General features: G+C 45.2%; 1 protein-coding gene across 1 annotated transcript in view; it reads left to right on the forward strand.

The window, feature by feature from the left end:
• Positions 1-686: 686 nt before the first annotated feature.
• The window catches only part of DDRGK1 (DDRGK domain containing 1), a 33534-nt gene continuing 10770 nt past the window's right edge, over positions 687-23450 (forward strand). Inside the window, exons 1-4 of the mRNA XM_066185202.1 lie at positions 687-795; positions 7433-7591; positions 16281-16387; positions 17867-17968. Coding sequence (XP_066041299.1) covers positions 708-795; positions 7433-7591; positions 16281-16387; positions 17867-17968 — 456 coding nt within the window. The 5' untranslated portion in view covers positions 687-707. The remainder of the gene's footprint in view (positions 796-7432; positions 7592-16280; positions 16388-17866; positions 17969-23450) is intronic.

Consider the following 23450-nt stretch of genomic DNA (forward strand, 5'->3'; position numbering starts at 1 on the left):
TTAAAACACTTCTCATTCATAGGACTGGGGCAGAGCCTGAAAAACAGTTGCAGATCTAACAGTGGGTGACCATGCAAAAAGGGGGAAATTTCTTCTCCATCTCCAGTGCAAGTTTCTGCATCTTTTTGTGCGCGTTTGGTCCAGGCCAGGTCAGAACATCGCTCCTGACACGCTGCAGAGCCAGGCAGCTCCAGCTTCATCCCATTCCCAAATTCCTGAGACCTAAAGGCAGAAGACAGAAATTACTCGGAGGTGTGACTTAAGTTTCACCATCGCCTGGCACAACCCGACAGCTGTCAGGGCCTGCCTGTGGTGGACCCGGAGCGGGGTCACGGCTGAGGATCTCCCCAGCCTGGGCCCACCCGCCGTGTGCGGAGGACGGACGCGTCACCAGCAGCCCGCAGCAGCCGTGCCCGGCGGCCAGACCCGCGGGTCTTGCACTCACAGCCGGCTTTGCCTCATAATTTTTAATTTCTCCTTTAACTCCTGCTTTAATTCCGCCTTTAATTCCCTTTTCCGCGCCCGCCTCAGGGACGAGCCAGGACCCCTCCCGCGGGCTGCCCTCGCCGCGCCTGCCCGAGCGCAGCGCGCCCGCCGCAGCGCGCCGCCACAGGCACCCCGCGGGGCAGCCCGCGCGCGGGGGCCTTGCGGCAGGGGAAGGGGACGGGGCGTAGCAAGGGTGATGTAGGCGGGGCCGGCCCGACGGGATGGACGCCGTTCTGCTCGCCGCCGCTGCCGTGCTGCTCGCCGTCCTCCTCTTCTTCGCCACCCGCCTCCGCGGCCAAGCCAGGGCAGGTGGGTCGCGGCTCTGAGTACACCGGCCGGGCCTCCCTCGCCCCCCTGAGGCGCGTTCCGGTGGGCGCGGCCCTGCTCTTAACGGAGTCCGCACGGGGGGCGCGTTTCTCGAGAGCCGCCAGGGGGCGCCGTGCATCGGGCGGCCCCTGAGGGGAGCCCGCCATGTTGGGGGGAGCGGAGGTTTTGGGGGGTGCCCCCGAGGAGTTTTGGGGTGACCCGGGGAGGGTTCCGGGGGTGTCCCGACGTCTTAACCCCGTCCTCCGTCCGCAGGCTGTGGGGTGGGGGCGCTGAGGCCTAGTGCCGCTGCCGTTGGGGGTTCCCGGCCTGAGGCGGCCCCAGGGTGAGGGGCGCTGGGTTGGAAGTCTGAGTTCTCTGTCAGGGGTTCTGTCAGCGGCTTTGGGACTGGGGCGCTGTCCCTGAGGTTCCTGTAAATGAGGGGGGAATGGAGAACAGATCCCGGAGGCTGGGGATCAGGGGCAGGGGGTGTAGGTGGAGGGCCTGTCATGAGTGGGTGTCCCTCAGGGTTCTGTACTTGGTGTTTGTAAGCCTTGTTTTAGCGGTTACTTGGACAAAGGGGTCGATGCTCCCTCACCACGTTCGCTGATGAGACAAAACAAGGAATGGCCGATATCTCAGAGGGTTGTGCTGCCCTTCAGAGGGACTTCTACAGGCAGGAGAGAGGGGCAGAGAAAAACCGTCTGAAGCTCAGCTCAGTGCAGTTCAGGGTCCTGCACGTGGGGAAAAACAACCCTGAGCACTGGCAGACAGCGGAGTCCGACTTCATGAGAAGGACCTGGGTGTTCTGGTGGACAACGAGCTGTCCCTGAGCCAGCAGCGTTCCTTCGTGCAAAGAAGGCCACGGGGATCCTGAGATAAGAGCATTTCCAGCAGGTCAGGGAGTGATCCTGCCTCTCTGCGCAGCCCGGGGAGGCACATCCCGGGTGCTGTGTCCAGCTCTGGGCTCCTCAGGACAGGAGGGACCTGCAGTGGGTTCAGCACAGGCTGTGGGGATGATGAAGGGGCTGGAGCATTTCCCGACCGGGAAAGGCTGAGGGAGCTGGGGCTGTTTAGCTTGGAGAAGAGGAAGATGAGAGGAGACTTCATCCATGTCCATCAGTGTCTGCAGGGCCAGGCTCTGCTCTGGGGGCCCAGCAATGGCACAGCAGGAACAGGCAGGAAACTGAAGCTTCACCTGAACATGAGCAAGAATTCTTTTACTGAGAATGCTGCAAAAGATTGCCCAGAGTGGCTGCAGAGTCTCCCTCACTGCAGGTATTCCAGAACCATCTGGACTCAATCCTGTGCCGTGTCCCACTTCTGCTCCTCTCCCACCTCACCCAGTGCGGCTGTGGGAAGCAGGTGGATGATGCAGCACTTCCAGCCCTGTGTCACTGCTCAGCAGAGAATCGTCTGGGCTGGAAAAGACCTTCAAAAATCACTTGAGTCCAACCATAACCAATTCCACTGTGGTGGAAGTGACCTTGTCTGGGTGGGAAGGAATCAGGTGTGGTGTGAACTCACTGACCTTGGGTTCTCACCACGGAAGGAGGGAGGTTGTTTGGCTGCCAGGTGTCGAATTAAGATGTTTAGCCAGGACAAACTCTTAAACTCCTGGTCAGTACCTCCACGGATTTTGGGGATAATGGGGTGTTTTGGGGTTGGATTTTATATTCGTTTTCTTTTGGGGGAGTTGCTTTGATAATTTTTAATTAAGAGGCAAAACCACCACACCTTTAGTATCATCAGAGTCACTCAGTGCAGTACTGTGCTGGTAAGGGATCTGTGTTAAAAGCAGATTTTGCTGATAATAATTAAATTTTCCAACACATTTTTCACACACCTCTGCTTCCACAGACCTGGTCTAAATTCTTCTCTTGGAAATGTTTGGAAACTAATGTAATTTTATTGGATTCCTGTGAATGAAGAGATGAACTTTTGGTAAAAGCGAGGGATGCATGTCCTGCAGAAATTCATCGTTTCCTGAGCTTGACTTTTGTCATGATTTAGATAAATCAGGGGCTCTGGGGCTTGGGAAGATTTCTGTTCTCTTTAAGCATTCAAAGTTCTAAATTGAAACCCAAGCATTCATTTTAAATAGTGTGAATTATTTTTTTAAAAAGCTTTAATACTGATTTTGAGCAACTTGGTTGAAGTTAATTTATTTTCAGGACAATTTAATCACGTTGAAGCATTTCTTAGTGATAATTTTTGACACAAGTTGGTCATGCCTTCTCTTTTTTTTACTGTGGTTTTAAGATATTTTTTACTTTCATATATTGTTTTCTGTCATGGTAAAGCCCTTCACAGAATTTCAGCTGCTGGGGATGACTTTGTTCTCTGTACACAGCAGAAATTATTTTTCAGAACCACTGGGACTCTGGTATATTTAATAGCCACAAAATTTAGTTTTAGGCAGGAATTTGCTTTCCTATTCCAATTTCTTAGGTGGAAAATGCAAGCTTCCATAATTCTGCCAATAAATCTTCGTTGCCACCTGGGAAGGACTTGAAACCAGGGACATTGGACCTAAAGAAGTGGTGGGAACTCTCACCTTTTCTTGTTAACCTGCAGGGGTTTGGGCAGCAGCTTCTTTTTGACTTTATCTTGTGGAAATTGGCTTTTAAAAATGTTCAAGACTCTCCTGCTTTAGGGAGCTAAAGATCAGGAGAGGTAAATCCTGTACCTTTGCATTTCCTTTGAAAGGTCACTTGGAGCAGCAGGTTGTTTCCTGCAGGATCATGCCTGGACTTGTTCTACTGAAAATGAAAAAGAAAAAAAAAAAGTGGCATTTCTTGATTTCACACGTGGTTGCCACCTCTCTTTCTGATAAGCTCCACTGGGCCAAAGCACCTCCCTGGGAAGCTTCCACCTGTTGAACTTTGAATCCCTTTCTGAATTTCATGGAGGCAGAAGGTGCTGGATGGTGGCAGCAGCGTGGTGGGAAGTGCCACCACGTGAGAGGGTGCAGCAGGTGGAGCTCTGTCCCTGAGGCAGCCCTGCCAGCCCAGGTGTCACCTCCTCTGATGGAACTGAGAGGAAGGGGCTGTGACAGGCAAGGGGTTTTCTTTTTTTCTTGCTTATGCAAAAGTTTGCATAATTTCGTGGAGAGGCAAATTTCTGGAGAGTGTAAAAGGAGGTCCGGATCTGGGCTCTGAATGATTCCATGGTGGTTTTTTTGCAGTGGTGCTTCACATCCAGTTCAGGAGAGATTTCTGCTTGCAGGTCACAGCTCCGTTCTCTCTCTCCCTTCAGGAAGGAGCCAATACCAGAGTCTCAGAGCTGCTGCTGTGCCCTGGCTGACATGTCAGCTGAAATAATCCCTTGCCTGCACTGATGCTTCCTGAACACCGAGGCAGAGCTGCTATGCCCAGCACAAAAAATATTCTTGCCTTTTGAGGGCTGTGTCAGACCCTGAACACCACAACTACAAATACAAACTGAGCCCGTGTCCATTGCCCAGACAGCTGTTGAGTGTTTTGTTTGTATTAACTGTTAATTTGAGGGGCTTATCTCATTAATTCAGTCGGGCCTGCCATTCTGCAAAGCTTGTGGATCATTTGTCTCACCTCTTTAATGCTGGCCATTAATTTTCACTCAGATGGCTCTGGATCAAGGCTAATTAGTGCTTGTGTGACTAATCTCTGCATGATCTGACTAGCCTGGGGTGCCACTGCTGAGGCTTCTGCAGCTCCAGGAAAATGAAGAGATGTGTTCAGATAAGTGCAGCAGCCAAACCCCACCCTGTGCTGCAGGAGGTGAAAAAAAAAAAAAAACAACCCAGCAGGGCCAGACCCCAGAGCAAATCATTCTTGAGCTCAGATCTGATGATCAGTCCAGTCCCAAGAAAAAGGAAAAGTGATTTTTAAGTGTGTCCTCTGTTCTGTGAAGCCTCCCCTCTGTGTGCCATCAGTGTGTGACACAGTTCAGGGGGAGGGAGAGGACCCAGCTGAAGGTGGAGCATTCTGCAACAATTCTGTGTCTGGAATCACTTGGGCAAAGCCCTGACCCCTGAGGGAGCAGCTCCAGGTGTGTTACAGCAGAGCAAGTGAGGATTTTCTCCTCCTCCAGCGAAGGATAGGGAGAAATGCAGTGAATGAATGCCATTCATGTTTTCCAAATCCCTGCCCTGCTGAATGCCTGGCAAACAGAAGCTGTAGAATGCTCGAGTCCAAAAGGTTGGAAAAGCCTCTGAGATCACCCAGTCCAACCATTCCCCCAGCACTGCCAAGGCCACCACTGACCCATGTCCCCAAGTGCCACATCCACATGGCTTTTAAATCCCTCCAGGGATGGGGACTCCAGCACTGCCCTGGGCAGCTGTGCCAGGGCTGGAGAGCTATTCCCATGAAGAAATTTTCCCAATATCCAACCTGAACCTCCCCTGGCCCAGCCTGAGGCCGTTCCCTCTCCTGTCCCTGTTCCCTGGGAGCAGAACCCCAACCCCCCTGGCTGTCCCCTCCTGTCAGGGAGTTGTGCAGAGCCACAAGGTCCCCCCTGAGCTTCCTTTTCTCCAGGCTGAGCCCCTTTGCCAGCTCCCTCAGCCTCTCCTGGTGCTCCAGACCCTTCCCCAGCTTCATTCCCTTCCCTGGATTCTCTCCAGCTCTCCAGGTCTTTCTTGTTGGGAGGGGCTCAAAAACCACCCCCAGCACTGGAGGAGCCCCAGCAGTGCCAGCACAGGGGACAGGCACTGCCCTGGCCCTGCTGCCACCCCCAGGTGCCACTGGCTCGTGTTCAGCCAGCTTGTGCTGCTGAAAAAGAATCTGCAGTCGGGAAAAATATTTTAGGGACTGGAAGGAAGAAAAAAGCTTCATTAAAACATTTATTTTCCTCCTAAGTGACAATCCATAGTGGCTTGGTGTCTTCTGTTAATCTGCACATTTTGGAGATGTGACAAATATTGTCCCAACAGCTGCCCTGTGTGTTTGGCTGTGATATGGGCCAGGGTTGGTGGGGTTTAGTGCATCCTGAGCCCAGTCCACACTGGTCACTTTGGGGAATTACTGAGTCTCCTGTAGAGAATTAAATGGAGAAAAGCAGAGAGCTTGGTTCACATGTTTTTCTCTGTGAGGGTTGAGCTCTTTGGTTTGAAAGAAATACATGGCTTATAAATAGATTCCTCTTTCATAAAATGCAAAGCAGTCTCTGTTTCACAGGACAACAGGAACCAAAACCGGAATGAATGAGTGCTGGAACTGCACAGCTGAGCTGCTGGGCAGGACCATCTTGGGAACTGAAGCTTGCAGGTGAAAGGATGCTGAGGTTTGAATTGCAGCATATCTCAAGGACTTAGGAAGAGAAATACTGCATTTGTATGAAAAAGTTTTTTGCAGAGCATTTTTGGCATTTATCAGGGTCCAAGAAGTGACCTGCTGCTCTGCTTCTTGGGGAAATGTTTCCTGTAGCATTCCAAATAAGCTTTGGGCAGGAGTGGGCAAGCCTTGAAGCAGCATCTCTGGAGCCTGCACTCAGTGATTTCTCACAGCCCTGTTTTATCTGCAGAGCTGGATGGGACCAGCAGGGTGACAGCAGCGTGACAGGGCAGTGACTCAGTTCCAGGCGTCACAGCGTGTTGGGACTGGAGTTTGTGGGGCCCTGTCACGTCCCTGTGACATCTGCAGCAGCAGCCTGAGCTGCTGAGGGCTCTGCTGGCCAAAGCCTGCGGCAGGTGACTCTGCTGAGCTCAGGGCTGCAGCTGTGTCCTTATCAGCCCCAAAGTCAGCTTTGAAGGCTGAGATAACTGAGGTGAGCTGCAGGCACACCTTTGGTGCGGCATAGATGCAGATTCATCCCATTTTCTGATGGGATATGTGCTAACAGGAGTTTTTTTAGGAAGGCATTATTTGGGTCGGGATGCTGGAGACCTGGGACAGATCATCCAGCACATCACAAAATAAATGTGTCCTGAGTTGGAGTGAGTGAGTAGTTCTGCACCTTTCCATGAGACCATTTGAATATTTGCCTGAATTAAGGCTTAAAAGTCAATACTTTGCAGGATTGAGCAGGTAACAAATATCAGTTAGGATTATATTTGCTAGACTATGCAAAGCAGGTATCAAGGATGATGATATTTTACTGTTATCTGATTTTAATTTTTTTTTTTTGCATTTTTTGCATTGCTGCTATATTTTAAAGAAACAGGAAAAAAAGAAAAATCTGAATGTTTTCTATGGAAAACTTCTGAAATAAACCCACTGGTCAGTTCCATTCTCCCAGCTGCTCCTGTTAGGATATTCTTCATTTGCCAGATCTTAATTAGTAACTGCAGCAGATGCAGAGAGGATGGCAGTGAGAGCTGCAGTGACCCTTTGTGTCCTGTGTGTACCTTCCTGTGTTTTGGGGAGTTTAAATCAGCGGGGTAGAATGAAGTTGCCCCATAACTCTGTTTATTTCAGCTGTAATTTGTGATCCTTGTTTGCTCTTCAGGTTCTGTTTCATGTGTAATGATTTCCATATTCCTCTCTGAAACATTCAGGCTCTGAGCTTTCAATCAGATGAACCTACGTTACACAAGTACAAATGAATATTTTTTAAAAATCGGAGTACTTTAGAAAGAAAAACACACTTTTGCTGCTTGGTAACTCAGAAAGGCAGAAGGGAAAATCAGCTTTAATAGGAATATCTTGTTTCCTTCTTGCAGCTGACGAGGAGCACCAGCAGAATGTGGCAGCAGCAGCAGGGGCCAGGCCCCGGCCCCACGGGGAGGATCGAGCCGAGGGGATGCCCCGGCGCCGCAGGAACATGGGCAACAGGCTGATGGCCCAGAGGAGAGCCCAGCAGGCTGAGGAGTGGCTGGAAGGTAACACTGGCTTCAGCTCGTCCTGCAGACACTGAAACAAACCTTCACAGCAGGTGTTAAAGCTGGGGAAGGGGTGCAGCTGCCTCCTGGAGGAAGTTGTTGAGTTTTGCTGGTGGATTATTTTACAGTTTGACCATAATCTGTCTTTGCTCCCTCCTTCATCCCTTTTCTCTATATATCCCTCACATTAAACCTCTGCCTCCTCCTGAGGTGAATCCTGGCTATTTGTGGGGCCAGACTCTTCACATCCTTCCTAAAAACTTTCGTGTTCCCTGCTTAGCCATGCAGGGAATTAAATTAAATTTGGGAAAGCAGAATCCACACCTTGCATTGAATAACAAGCTGTAGTAAATTACTGATCTCTTTTAAATTGGTGGAAAGCATTAATTCCCCTGTGTAATCTCTGCAAAATGTGGAGTTTTCTCTCCAAGGAGCCGTGCAGGTGGTGGTCAGGATCAAGTGGATTACCTGGAGGTCAGCACAGACTGCAGCATTTTGCCAGCAGGTTGTTGACACTGTGCTGTGTAAATCCTGTGCTGGATTTACAGTTCACAGCTACGTTTCTGTGATGTGGTCATAGACAAAAATATGGTGGTAAATAACATCCTTCTACACCCTGCAAGTACAATTCCCTTTTCTGGTGCAGCTTCACACATTATTCTCTTTATTGCTGGAGAGATGAGATCACCATGATTCACCCCCCTGGATTTTTTCTACTTTCAGATCGTGGGTGAAGTGTTCAGGCTTTCTGCTCAAGTGGGCTTTGCTGCACTGGAGTTGGCAGTGGAGATCAGGGTGTCTTTGTGGTGTGCAGGAGGTGAAGGCACTGAGCACACACCTCTGTGACACCTTCATTAGGGACTGTTGGCACTTGGTTCAGCTTTTCTTGCCCTGCAGTTCTTAGGAAAGCCTCACGTTGGCAGGTGAATGTGCTTTTCCAGCTAATTATCTTCAGCAGTTTCACAGATGGAGAATGGACAGGTGTGAACTTTTCAACTTTGGTTATTTCTTCTCGTGTGATAACATCCTGGAAAGAAAATGGAATCTAAAAATACTTGGTTTTCAACTCCAGACATCAAAAGTTTGAATGCTGAAGGCCGACAGTGAAGCTGTCAAAGCAAATGGCTCATCTTATCTTATCTTACTTTGTCACTTTAGCAATAGAAGAATCTGTGTCATTGGGCTTTATAAATAATTCTTTTGCAGCTCTCTGTACATCAGATGCAAGTGCTGCTGCTTCTGCATGAAGTTCCCTTTGAAATGACATTCCTTCTTCTATTTGTTTTCTCTAATTTCTTACCCAAATTAAAACAGCTTCTTGCTCTTTGCTTCTGGTTCGTGCTGCTTCTGTGGGCGGTTTTATTCATATTTTGGGATGGTTTTTCCAAGTGGCTGAGCACAGGTGCACAGCAGGAACACTGAGCACAGACTTGAGCAGAGGAGCTGTGGAGAGAAGCATCTGTCCCTGATTCTCCAGTGCTGAGGTTCTCAGTGACCAGTGGCCATTATTAATTGGGATTAGCCACCCTCTGTGCTGCAAATCCTTCAGCCTGGCCTTGAGCTACCTTAGTGTGGGGTTTGGGTTTTCCCCTTACAAAAGGATGTGTTGCATGTTTTAAAGCCCTGTCTGGACATGTGGCACAAGCCTGGAATCACCCTTGGATTTATCTCCTTTTTTTGCATTTTCTCTGTGTCACTGCAGTGTGGAGTAGTTTTGCCTAATTGCTGCTTGCATTTGAACCAGCTGGAATAGCGAGTTCTCTCCACAGCAGAGTTTTGGGCTAAAGAATTTGTTGACTCCTTGGAAAGAGAGCCCTGTGCAGCACCAGGGCTGAAGAGCAAATTTATTTGACAATTTAGACACAAACACCAAACCCAAGCCAGTCTGGTTTCCCCACTCTTGCCTTGTAAATGCTCTGAAAACATCTGCAGCCGAGGTAGATTTTTGTTTGTTTGTTTGAATTAGTTGCAACGTTTTACTGGTAAATCTGTTCCGTGTGTGGAATTTCCACTCTGTGCCTGTGCTGAACTTTGGGCAAAGCTGCCTGATGCTTCTCTGTGTCACTGACTTCTACCAAGAAGTGATTTCTTCACCAACCCATCGCTGCAAGAAACCGAGGACTGACCTCAGGGAGGGTGTGAGGATGCCCTGACCATCCCTGTGTCCCTGTGAGAGTCACAAGGTGGAGTCAGGTAGGAAGTACTGTTGCCACCAAAGAGTTTTGCCTGTTGGGAGCCAGTTCTGCTGACTCTAGGAAACGTCCCCAAAGCAGCACTTGCAGACTTTGGAGTTGTGGTTAGCATGAGGGTTTTCTGTTTTCCATCTAACAATCAGATTTCAATTCCAGAATGAGAAAGAAGCTTTGAGGGTGAGGCTGTAGCCCACGGTTTCTGCTGCCTGTGCTGAGCTGCTGCGTTTGTGCCAGGACTCAAATCTCTCACAGAGGATTGGGGGAGGAAAAACAAAATGAAACCCTGACCACTAAGATCAAAACCTTGAAAACTTAGTTGTCCCTTCTGTAGCTTAAATCTTACTTGTAGGTCTGGATAAGGAGTCATTTAATACAGACAGAGATAGTAAATGATTATTTTCAATATTCAAAACTACACCCATTGCCAGTGGAGCTAAACCAGGTTGTAATTCTTCAGCTTGCTGGGGTAGCTAACTAAATTAGTTAAAGATTGTCGCAGACAGGCAATAGAACAGCACCAAATATCTTGACTTTCCTCCCAGAAGGAAAACCCTGCTGGGTTCCTGAGTCCCAGGATGTGTGTGGGCTGTGCCATGGGACAGAAGCCCACCCTGCCTCAGGTCACTGAGTATTGTTTCTCCGTGGGGATTGAGTGCTCCAAGGAGTCACCTGTCAGGAGAACATCAGCACCTGCAAATACCCTCTGATGACCAAAGATTGCTGGGAGATGGTTCTCCTTGGTGACAAAGTAATTCTCAAAATGACTGAGACCCCTGAGCTGTTCCACCGGTGTGACTTTCAGGCTGGCTTTAGAAAAATGGGTTTGATTGCCTCAAATTGCCCAATTTAATTCCAGCCACAACACTCCTGCCTTTCCTGCAGCCCTCTGCAATCTGGGAGTCTTGCTAAAAGCCTCTGTGCTCTGCACACTGGAGCAGGGTGCCTGCTCCTTTCCCTGTGGAAAAGGAGTCTGGAAGGAGAGTTGTGTATTCATGTGCTTAGGTTGAGATCGCAGCTCGCAGTCTTAATTAACTCTGTATGTCTTAATTTAAATTGAACCCAGACAGGGGTGGCTTTGTGGACTGGCTACAGCCAAGATGAAAATGCTGCAAGGCATAAATGGGTGAGGATTTCAGGCATTAATCATTTAGGACAAGAGAGGCCAGGCTAAGCAGTGGGAAAAAGGGATAAATTGGAGTTGGACTGAGGGTTGTTTGGGACATGTGGTAGTGTAAATAAATGGCATTACCCATTTCCAATTTCAAATTCCTTTTATTTACTGTCCAAGGAGGTGTGCTTGGCTCTTGTTTTTGCCTGACTGATGCTCTGAGTGCATCCACTTGTATTCTGCTCACCTCTGGGTGGACATAAGGGTGTTTTCTTGAGAGCTTTTACTTGGTTTCTGATCATGTGCAGAAAAAACACTTGTCCAGCTCTCAAGCTGAGCTTGACCCTCCAAACCTGCTCCTTGTCCTTGAACACTGCAAAGAGCTCAGAGGTGAAGAAGGTGTTTCTCTTGAGACTGCATTTTGGAGCAGAAAGTGACCCATCCAAATGATATTTACACCAAAAATGTAATTTCCTCTCAAGTGACAAGAAACTCAGGAGGATGAAATAATGACAGGTACAGTTGGATTGTCTTGATCCAGCTGTGGTAAAAATAATGAAGGTGAAGGTTTTCTGTCACTTGGAGATGTGTCTTGGGCCAAAACTTGGCTGCTGTTGATGTGAGGGAGAGAGAAACTGGTGATTATAACTGGCCTAAATCGTGGTGTGGTGTGAGCAAGAAACAGATTTGTTTGAAATGCCAGCATTTTCCAAAGTGTCCCACAGAACAGGGACCCCTTGGCAACGCTCTGGGTCTGCTGGAGGTGTGGGTGAAAAAAAGAGGCAAAAGGGAAGGAAGAGCCAGAAGAGCCTCAGCAGCCCAGTCCATTTACAGGGAGTATTTTTCAAGGGTTTGATTTTGAAAGACATTTTCACATCTTCAAGGTGGCCTCTCTGACCTGTTGTAAAATATGTTGCCAAAAAATGGGGCTTTGTGTGGATCGTTGCCTTGGTTGGTTTTTTTTAACAAACAGAAAGTAAGGACACCCTCAAATAATCTGGTTTTGTCAGGTTGCTTTTATTATTTACCCCAATCTGTGAGCTCTCTGTTTCTGGCAGCAACATAAAACTCCAAAAGGTTAAAAATCCCAACATCTGCATGGCTTTTCTCTGAGCTTTTAGCTTTGTGCATCTGAGCACAGGTGTTGGCATCTCCAGTACAGTGAACATTTGGTTAAATTATTTTACTTCCACGGCATCAGTAATGATAAATCCAACAGCTTTTGACAGTCTGAGTGCTCAAGCTTGTAAAATAAAACATGATAAAGAAAAGTTAATGAGTGCAACATAAATGAATTCCTAAGTTCCTCTCTTCTTTTGCATGGCAAGGCTTGGAGATCAGAATCTCACGTTTTTCTTTGGAAGTGTTAATCACTATTGGGAAAGAAAGCAAAAAACAAAGAAGATTTATAAAGTTTTTAAAATTTTAATAATAGGGCATTTTTAAATGCTCTTTATTGCTCTGTATGGGATCTAAGCTCAGCATTGAAATCACGCAGCTAAAAAAAGTCTTTTGTATGAGTGTTTTCTGCTACTTTTTTGGGGGGAAAATAATATAAAAATAATTCTTCATCCCCATTGAGTGATGGATATTGTGCCTAAGTTGAAGAAGAATGTGTTTGTGCTGAAATCTCTTAAAATAAGCACTTTTTCTTAGCGCTGAATGATCTGGAAAATGTGTAAATTTAGAACCAGTGATGTGGTCCCACGCTGTTCTTGTGAAATGGAGCTGCGTTAATTGGTGTAGTAGTTGAAATTATTTTAATGCTTAATCAGTAGGAAAACCTTTCTAGTACAGTTGAACTTTGACTAATATCCCAACCAGTGAATCAAAAGTCAATTTTGCCTTGCTGCTACTCATCCAGTGAGTTTGGTGTTGTCAGAGTGCTCCCAGTGAATGTCTGATCCTCTTCAGGCACAGACAGGCTGTGCAAGGGGCAGATCTGTGGTTTCTCGCTTCTGCCAAATGGTTTTAGCTGAGAATAGACTTCACATTCTGCTCTAAATGTCTGCTGTCCTTTGTGTCTGCTGCACTTTTCTGCCCTAAGTATTGCGTGCTTTTTAATAAACCAGTTTCTTGTTCAGTTTCTAAAGTGGATAGCTACCAAATGACATTAAAAAATTTTTAAAAACCCCATTGAAATTAAGACTGGTTATTAGACTATAATTAATCCCACCACAGGATTGTGTTACTGAGGAATGGCCACACCTTTCCAGTGGGGTGTCACACATCTCTTGGGTATTAATTACATGCTGTTAATAACATCTGCTTTTGCCTGGCATCTTTTCCCCCTCTCCTTTCTCTTACTCCTTTTGTTAGGTGCTGTATAAATAGTAAATAAGGCAGGTGGCTGTGCCCAAAGGGCTTTTTGTGAGTAACCACCTGTGCAACTCTCATTCTTTTTCATGGATGGGAATCCATTTGCTTCGCCCAAAATTGAAAAGGAAGAAAGACAAGGACAACTAGATGAGATTGGATGGGGCTTGGAGAAACCTGGTCTGGTGGAAGGTGGGAGTGGCAGTGGATTTGGAATGAGATGATCTTTAAGGTCCTGATTGTTTATTTTGGAAGTTTTTGCCTATTCTGTACACAGTACAGAATTCTGCTAAATTTCTGTCCTGATAGAGAACATCAGCACACATTTTCTAAAGGTACTGGAATGCATTTTTAAAAAGAAGTCTGTAAATTTCCAGAAATTCAGACATTTGTGTGACTGATAACTTTCCTGTTGTGCTGCCTCTCAATATGTTAAAAAAAATCAAGGAAAAGCAAAGATTCCCTGAAGCCACCTCTCAGCTTGGCCAGCTGAGAGTCCCACGTTTGCGTAAAGCAGCATTTGTCACACTGATTGTGCTTTCTGACTCTTGAGATGGGAACTGGTGGGACTGTTGAAATCACAGAATGGTTTGGGTTGGAATGAATGTTAAAGCTGATCCAGTTCCACCCCCTGCCATGGGCAGGGACACTTTTCACTATCCCAGGGTGCTCCTGGCCATGGACACTTCCAGGGATCCAGGGGCAGCCACAGCTTCTCTGGGAAATCCATTCCAGCACCTCCTCACCCTCACAGGGAAAAATTCATTCCCAGTATCTCAGCTAAACCCTTTTTTCAGTTTAAATGTTGTCAGTGTGTGGGGTTTCCCAGCTGAGCACAAACCTGGGCTGCCCAAGCACAGCACTTGGGGGATGCTAAACTGCTTTTTCACCACCATGAACTGAACCTCCTGCCTCACACCCGAAGCTCAGGGGCAGATGGAGTCCAAGTTCCTATGGACTCACCCCCCCGTGGAATCTCCCAGTGTTGTCACAGCCACAAGCGTGTGAAAAGTGATGGTTAAAAGCTGCTGAAACAATCAGCCCTTCATTAAAATGAAATGAAGAATTGCTGGGTGTGTGCAGCACCCTCACTGCTTTTTGGTGGAGCTGTTTTGCTCTAACAACAAATTGATTCAACAAATGCTTTGACCGTGTGTTTATGTTGCTGTCAGCATGTTCAGGTTGATTTAGTACCAGTATTAATTGCAGCCAGGTTTTGTGCCCTGGTGACCTCTCCAGCTCTGCTGAATCATGTGCTGTGTCTGCATCCCCATCTCTGGCTTTTGTTGGATGTAACTCCACACACTGGAGGAAGTGGTGCTTAAGGGGTCACAGCAGATGCTTCAAACAGGAGGAAAGAAATGCTCCTGAACAACAGAAGGAGTGTTTGATCCAGGTCTGGAAAAAAAAAAAAAGAGCTTTAAAACAAGGTTTCCTTAGATTTCTGCCTCGTGTCTGGCTCAGGTAATCTTAATATAGATGAAATCCGAGAAGCCCTCAGGTGGAAGAGTGTCATAGATGGTTTTATACTTGTGGTGTTTGCAAGAAATAATTTTCTAAACAGTAATGCCAGAACTGAGCTGTTAATTTTGGAGTAATAAATGCTAATGCTGGGTGTGCTCATCCAGTGTGTTTGGAACTCCCTTCGATGCTTTATTTAAAATATAAATAAAACGAATTTAAGCATCAATAAACTTACAGAAGCGACTGTGTCAGGGCTGAGTATCCCTCCTTGCTCTGTGTGGTGCAGGAAGGGGGAACCCTTTTGATCATCTCAATGAGTCCTGTAAGTCTCTGAAGCCCAGCTCAGCAACCTGGCTCATATTAATTCCATCTCCTGAAAACAGCTGTTATTTGAGAGCCACCTACACAGCTCTCAGATACATTTATTTGTCATGATGTCTTGGTTTAACTATAGTCCCGTTCTGTGTCTTGGAATTAGTAAAACAAAAGTGTTTCCAAGCTAATTCTTCAAAAAAAAAAAAAAAAAAGAAGGGGGAGTGTCATTCGTCCATATGCTCCTTTCATAGCTGCTTTTTGGGTTCCCAAAAAGGGAGACCAGGTGCTCTGGAGAGAGCTCCCTCCAGAAAACATTCTGACACCAACCCTGCCAAATCTCTTCCAGTTTGGATCTGAAGTCAGCATCGAGCAGAACAGCACTGGGGATGCTCAAAGCACCAATTATTTTACCCTAAAAAGGGGGATCCATCTGTGAGGAGCTTTCCTTTTGAGCCTGCCGTGACTGTGAATGTGTTGTGTGGTGTTTGTGCAGTGAGCTGAGGATTTCTGTGGGAGTGTTGAGGTCAGTCCCCAGGACTTTGGTGGGATCAAGGACTGATTTAGACCAGCAAATAAAGTGGCCAAATGTTCCTGAGCTTTGGGCAGGGAGGAAGTGGCTGCCTTTGAAAGCTCTTCTTCCTCAGCCCCTGAGTGAGCAGAAATCCTCATTTGCACACCCTTTGAGCATAAAACTCTTTCATATTTCACCGCTGCAGAAATTACCTCTGTAAACAACCATTTGTCATACAACAGGCAAATATTTACATGTCATTTTCTTGCAGGCAGACCCAAGATTTGCATTTCAAGGATTTTTTTTCTCCTCATCTCTGAAAGGTTATTTCTGTCAGGCTCGAGCCAGTGGATGAGTGGGGTGCCTCTGAATCCCACTTTTTCAGTGGATGTCTGTTGTTCAAAGCCTGAGGGTAACTGGGAAGAAAGTCTCTGCAGGCCAGTGTTGAGCAGATCAATAATGCCAACCATTAACACTATCTATCAGAGAAAGTCTCTCTTTTAATTGTGGAAAGCAAGAAATATTTATGAAAAGCCTCCCTTCAAAGGATCAAGGGAATTTTTACTTCTGCCTTCACTTGAGTGTGTGTTTGCCTTGTTACTTCTGCTCTGTGGCTTTGGCAGTCTCATGTGATTTTTTTTTCCCCTTTTTCCATCTAAAAGGTCTTGTCTGAAGTGTGTGTGTCTCCTTTTCATCTGCTGCTGCTTTCCTAGGCAGCACTGAAGTTTCTCCAGGGGACTTTCAACAGATGATTTAAAATTTGTCATTTATGCAATGTTGCAGAGGAAGAGGATGCTGAGGAGGTGCCAGAATTTCAGGTGTCCGGGAAAATTGGAGCAAAGAAGCAGAGGAAATTAGAAGAGAAGCAAGCCAGGAAAGCACAGAGAGAGGTGAGTATTTCCTGCCACGTATTGAGCAGAGCCTGAACAGCTCAGTAGAGAACTGGGGATGACACAGCCCAGAAAAGCAAAGGCAGTGTCATCACTAAATGGTTGTTTTATCTTAAAAATGTAAATTCAGCTTTTGTTGTCCCAAGAGGGCCATGGAAAACAGTGTCTCATTTTCTTTCCATTCAGACTCGTGGGGAGGAGAGGAGTTAAACTCTTGAATGCTCTTTCTTGGATGTTTCCACTGCCTTCCAGCTTAATGTCAGCACTGTCTCCCCTTAAAAATCTACCCCAACCCCCATGGTGGTGGTGTAACACCCTGGGCAGTTGGGAGCAGTGGTTCAGGTGCTCTCAGAGTGTAAAAACTTGGTTTGATTTTATCTGTGTTCAGCCATATATATTGTTTTTACAGGCTGGAGGAGATTGAATTTTTTGCAGACTCTGTATTGTTCTGTAAGAACATTTTTAAAGCTTGTAAAATCCCAAGTTGGGAATTTTAGTGTCACTTGAGGTTTAAATCCAGTGTAGTAGATGGAGCAGTTGGTAATAAACTTAATTATTGCTTATATATAAACTTCCATTACGAACCTTTTCTCACTCAGTGTTTTAATCATTTAGTTACTTTCCATATTCATTGTATTTCATTTTCCTTTTTCTTTTTTCTTTTTTTCTTTTTTTCTCTTTTTTTTTTTTTTTTGGTGGAAAATCTGAGCAAAGTTGAATAAAGTTGGATAAGCATCAGTTGGTGGAGCAAGGAATCTTCTGTTTCATTTTAAAACATGCTGATTTTTATTTTCCCATGTAGACAGATAAATTCCTTGAATGGGGCTTTTTCTCTGAAATACTCAAGAGCCAAATCCTCCCCTGACATATTTTCTGCTTGTCCTCTTAATATATTTTCAAATTTAAGTATCCTAAAGAGCCTGGAAAAAAATCCCCCCAAAAATACACTAAATATCTATTTTATTTTTCTCTCATTTTGCAACAACCTTTTTGTCTTAACAACAAAAATAAAATTATTTCAAGAGACCATTGCAGCTTTTTCTGTAAGAGATTCTGCCCAGGTTAATGATACATTTGAATGCACTTATTTTTACAGTTTGTGTTCCAAATCCTTTTGTGTTTTATTTTTTATTCCTTAAGGTCCATTCTAACTAAACTTCAAGGGAGGAGAAATGGAATTCCATGACACAACTTGATATCACTGTTGTAATAAGCTCATAAGCACATTCAAAACTTAAACTGTTACTGAGATACAGATAAGACAAGAGAGGAGGGTAATTTCTAAATTTACCACAACGTTGAGTGTGCTGAGGGGAAGTGAAATGATAATGGCTTTTTATTATTATTCTTTTTGATGTTCCTTTCTGAGCAGGCATCTGAAAGGTGGTAAGAAACCCCCTCATGGCATCATAATATGCAATTTTAAAATGTAGATTAAAAAAAAAGAGTAAGGCTTGGCTTGCATCATGTTTATTTTAGGCTGAAGAAGCAGAGAGAGAAGAACGGAGGAAGCTCGAGTCAAAAAGAGAGGAGGAAAGGCGGAAAGAAGAGGAGAGAATTCGTCTGGAGGAGGAACGACAGGTGGGAATAATTGTATTTATCTCTGGAAATACTGAGCCAGCCTTGCTCTTGGGGTTGCTTCTGGGGAAGTTCTGTGAGCAGGGACCGGCAGGGAGCACAGGGTCTGTCCTGCCCTGACCACATCCAGGATTTGGAGCTCAGGACTTTGACCAGCTCAGCTCTGAGTGTTTCCTAAGGATGGAATTTCACAACTTCTCCAGTTCCCTTTGAGCTGCCAGCTGGAACCAGCAGGGCAGAAAGTGAAAGGCAGCAGCAGCAGCAACTGATTTTGCAAGTGTTGTGTGAAATTGTATGATTTCATTCTAATTTTATGTATTTGCATGTGCTTCCCAATTAAAGATTCCTGAGCTGTGCATATGTTAGCAGGAGTGACCCAGAAAAACAGGTACTGCTCAGTTGAAATGCTTTTGTTGAATATTTTTCATTAGTGAGGGAGGAAAACTTGACTTCAGAGCTGCTTTTTGTACTCAGGCCACCAGTGCTGCTGGCTGAGAACTTCATGCTCTGGTGTTGCTGCAAGTTGTTTGGTGGCTTTTCTTCTGGAGGAAAGGACAGAGGTGTTCTGCAGAGTTCTGAGATGAAAAAATTGCAGCCCCCAGCTCTCACTGTGAATTTTTTTTGGATTTTTTTGAAATTTGTGTCTCTGCTTTGTGGTGATATATTTTAGTTCGCTTCAAGTGCAGGTTGTGTAAGTGGGGTGTGTTGCTGATATTTTAAAAAGGAAAAGACAAATTTTCCTTTTCTCTGTCGAGGACATGAAGGCAGGATAAAGCAATTTAGAAAAATAATCCATGCGTTACACATACAGATTGTATCCATGAGATCTTTATATGAATGTCCCTTTAGCTCTGGGGTTATTCCCCACAAATCCTTTTCCTTCTGAACTCTCAGTTCCTTTCCATCAGTAGAAATCTTGAATTTCAGAAATTGGAGGGGCAGAATGTCAGCAATACAACATCACGATATGTAGAAAAACTCTTGAGATTCTGAAAAGCAGCTTGACCAAGCTTCCAGAGGACCAATAATTCCCCAGTTTCCCTTCCAAAAGAAATGTACAAATTTATTTCTTCAATATTTTCCTGAAGTTCTGAGAATTTCACATTCTTGAAACCCTGAATAAGGATTTGAAATTACTGCAGTGCTTTGGGGGAATTGTCACACACTGGCTGAACACTGACATTAAGTGACACTGGAACTTCCGGTCCTTTGCAGGGTGGCAGCCAGCACAGCACAGCAGGTGAATTTTTAAGCAAATTCCACCTGAGCTGAGCCAACCTGCTCTGAGGAAGCTTTAGCGCAGGATTGAGTTGTTCTCCTGGGATTTGACCTGGGCTTTAGCAATTTAGCTGGATTAACTCAGGCACAGTTGAAAAGTTGAGTAGAAAATAAAAGTGAAATTTCAACCGGGCTTATCTCTTCACACAGAAATATTTATTTACCTTCTTTTAATTTTGTTTCTGTTCAGTTGAGGGCCATGTATTTTATTTTTGGTTTAATGAGGAAAGTCTTACTTGTTTCTGGTTTAATTTGCAGTATTCCTAGGAAAGACTGCACTACAGCACTTCTGTTTCACAAGGCTCAGGGAAAAAGAGGAATGCAAACTAAGGCTCTGGTTTTATTCATTTTTAAATTTTGTGCACAACAATCCACACAGTACTTCCTAGAACTTGCAAAATTGCTCAAATGCCTGAATCCAGCTTGGTCACTTTAGCCAGTACCTACCTATTTAAATCCTGTAATTTTAAGCTATTTTAGTTTGGTTTAATTATTTGTTTTCCCAGAATTTATCAGGACAGCAAACCCATCTACCAGGCTACATCAGGAACATTATTCTGCCTCTCAGAGGAAAGTGCTTTCAATATTTAATTTTTTTGCTTGTGTCTAAGTTGATAATCCAGTAACTGCTGAACATTTGGAGCGTGGATCAAAGTAAATGTGTCTGACAATATTTAATGTCCATGCTCAGCTGTTTTCTAGTCATTTTGAATCTATCTACGTGGATTTTGTTACAGGAAAAAGAACAATTGAAGAGAGCCTGTCCTTAGGCTCAGAACATCTCATCTTTCCAATCTTGTTAGAGACTGAAGGTGTGATGGAAAAGGCACATTGAGGATCATTGGATTTATGGGATACACAGGATAAAATGTCATTTGTTTTCCTCTAGAGGGGGAAGTCTTCATTGCCACAAGTATTGTCTTGTCACCAGTAAGGCCTCGTGGACAGCACACGGGAAGATTCCATTCCCTCAATCTAAATTAGGAGGTGGAAAGGCAAAATTCTGAAAGATAACCTCAAGTAGTGACTGACAGTCAGGAGATAAAAAAACGGGGGAGCTGTTTTTTTAGAGGCATTTTGGTCACTGACATTGCTGTAGTTTATATAATCCCACAAGGCACAGAAAATTCAGTTTATCACTGAAGTTTCCCTGAGAAATGTTGCAGTTGTCAGACACCTCACTTTCCCCTTCCTTTCCCAGTACATCAGAATATTTCTGCAGGTTCACTGGCAGGGGCAAGTCCCCAAACAAGCACAGCCAGCTTTGGTAGCTAAATTCCACCTTAACCTTTTTTTTCAGTCTCTCTCCCAAGAAGTGCTACTGAAATTGTGCTGACAGGTGGGAACTGTACCTTGAGGGAGTTATGGGGGCTACAATCTTGCCTAGTCTTGAGAAAAATACCCTCTGCTCCTATTTCATTAGACTTGTATGCGCTTATAAATAAAATGCGGTTGCCCCTTGGCTTGAGTGTTGCAAACCAGATCATGTATTTTTAAATTCAGGTTTCCTTTCCAATGTTCTGCTGAGCTGATTGGCCACAGGCCTGAGGAAGCTCCTTTCTAATTGGCATTTGCCTCAGCTCTGCTTTACCCTGGGGATTTCCCTTTCACTCTTGGAGTTTTTTGGTGGTGAGCTGGTTTACCAGCCGACCCCTTATCAATGAGAGTGAACTTCCTCTGACGTTGCAAAACAGAGTCTTCAGACAAAACCTGCCAAATTGCTCACATTAAAAAAAAAAAAAAAAAAAAAAAAGAAGAAGCTCTTTTTCCTTTGCCTGTGCACAGAGATTTTGGTAAATTTGCATTTAAATGCCTAAATAAAAATGGTCTGGACCTTCAGAGCTGGAGAAATGGGGGTCAGCCAGGATCACAAGGATCCTCTGGAAGGTTTGACCCTAAAGTTTTGACTCTTTGATATTTGATCATGTAAAAAGAGGCACCAAGTTTTATTTGTTTTATTCTGTGAACATTAAGATTTCTGTGTGTCTCAGCAGAGCTCTTCATTATCTGTTTGATATTTCTATCCGTTTTTCCTACGTAAACAGTGCATTTCTGGAGGCTGATGGAGAACCACTCCATAATTTCAGTTTAAGCATCAGTTTTCAAGTGTGTATACTTCCCTCAAAATTAATTTCTCCTAAGGGAGTACAAGTTGAAAACCTTGCAAAAAACCTCATTCTCCTCTGATTTTGAGGGGATAAGGACACTTACTCTGTCTAAGCAGTGAGGGGGGAGGAATCCTACAGATCCATCTGCTCTGTGCCAAATTATTCTCTGCAAAGTCCCTTTTGGCTTCCTGCAGAACCTGACAATACAAAAACTGGATGCTGTACAAGAGGGGTTTCTTTGGTCTGTGGCCCTCTAAAGATTCAGGATGCTGTTCCTCATCCTAAAAATTAGGGAAATAGCCACAAATAAAGCAATGACAGGGAGCAGGTGGTGGCTGAAGAGTGTTTGCTCTGCCTTCCTCACTACCAGTGAGATGTTCTCCACCCAAGCAGCATCCCAGAACTCCTGAGCAATCTGTGATCCCAAAAATCGAGGTGTGCTTCCAGCTGGAAGCCTAAGAGAGTTTTGGGAGTGTTGTGGGTTTCACCTGGTAAAAAGTTGGGCTCTTGTGCAGTTGGCACAGAAATATGTTTGGAAATAATCCTTGGGACCAAGGTAAGAGGCAAACAGAGGTTGATGATGTGAAAGGAGCCTCACAGCACATCCAGGTCCTTGGTGAGAAGGGGGAATGGGTGAGGAAAAGAAGACAAAAGGTTTGAATGACTCATTTATTTATTTATTTATTCCATAAAAATGTGGTCAGAGTGGGATAGTTTGTTCTTCACATGCAGTGGAATAAACTAATCAAAAAGAAATCTTTACACTGTTCAAGCCCCCAGTCTGGGTAACATTTAGATGGGTGAGGAGAGAGGCAAACCTGCTTCAAAAAAAAAAAATAAAAAAAAAAACTAAAAAAAAAAATAAAAGCAGACAGCTGAAGATGAGCATCTGCAGTTACCAAATTTCCATCTGCTGGGATTTCCCCAGCACCCCACCCATAGCTGGGGGATGGCCCAGCCACTCTCTGCTCTGAGCCACAAGCTCAGAAGGAACCTGAGTGCCAAAGCTGAGGGGTTTGAAAGGTGACTTTGAGCCCAGAGTGTGCCAAAGCTGAGGGGTTTGAAAGGTGGCTTTGAGCCCAGAGTGTGCCAAAGCTGAGGGGTTTGAAAGGTGGCTTTGAGCCCAGTGCCCTCTGTGGGACTGGCACCAAATCCTGGGCTGTTTGTGAGGAGACCCTGAGGGGCTGTGGGTATTTCCATGCCTGGGTTATTTGTATGGACAACACCAAGTTTTGTGGGAATGCTGCTGCCTCAGTTTGACCCTGCAGCTCCCACACAGCTGCTCCATGAGCATGTGAGAGAAGAGGGTTAGAGAGATGGTTGAACAAAAAAAAAGCTGGGAATAAATATTCCCAGACATCCTGGCTGTGCCAGGGTTCCCCTGCTCAGCCTCCACGTTGCTTCTCCCTGGGCACTTGTTGCAAAGTCATCTCTCCTCTTGCTCTGAACCAAGCTTGCAGATAGATTTTAGTTTGGATAAATCTTTTTTTTTTTTTTTTTCCCTACAGATTGAATCATAGGTGAATTTAGGTTGTAAAGCATGTGAGGCTCTGCATGAATTTTTAATTTTTAGATGAAAAAAAGCAGCTGGAAATACTTAGTGTTTGTGGAGAAAGGAAGCTTTCAACCAGCAGGAAGCTTTGAGGGCTGACACACTTTAGCTACCAAAGCAGTGGCTCAGAGCACCTGGAAATGCTCTGCTGATCAAAATTCAGCATCTGGAAAACAAACTCCTGTTGGCAAAAGAGGGTCTGGTAGCTGAGTGCTTTGCCAGTCTCACAGCAGGGCTGCTTTTCTGCTTGTGTTGGGAATGGAAGTGCTGTTAGGAACATGCTGGGATGCTTCCAAAAAATGCAAGGTGCTGTTTGTCTTGTGGAGAAGGACCACAGGAAGGAGCCTTGCTCATTTCTCAGACCTTCCAGAAGCAGGAAAATGTGTTTTAGTTATTGTTGCTCTCGGTTGCAAATGGGACACTGTCTTCTGATCTTTTCTTTTTTTGCAGAACCATCTAGAAATTATTTACCAGAAACAATTTTGAGGCTTTGTGATTGTTCGGTTTGGTTTTTTTTTTCCCCCTCTCTTCAAATCCTGCTGAATTA

The sequence above is a fragment of the Chamaea fasciata genome, unplaced genomic scaffold, assembly GCF_029207755.1.
Source record: "Chamaea fasciata isolate MVZ Bird 193981 ecotype frontalis unplaced genomic scaffold, bChaFas1.0.hap1 SCAF_6, whole genome shotgun sequence".
Classification (NCBI taxonomy): domain Eukaryota; kingdom Metazoa; phylum Chordata; class Aves; order Passeriformes; family Sylviidae; genus Chamaea; species Chamaea fasciata.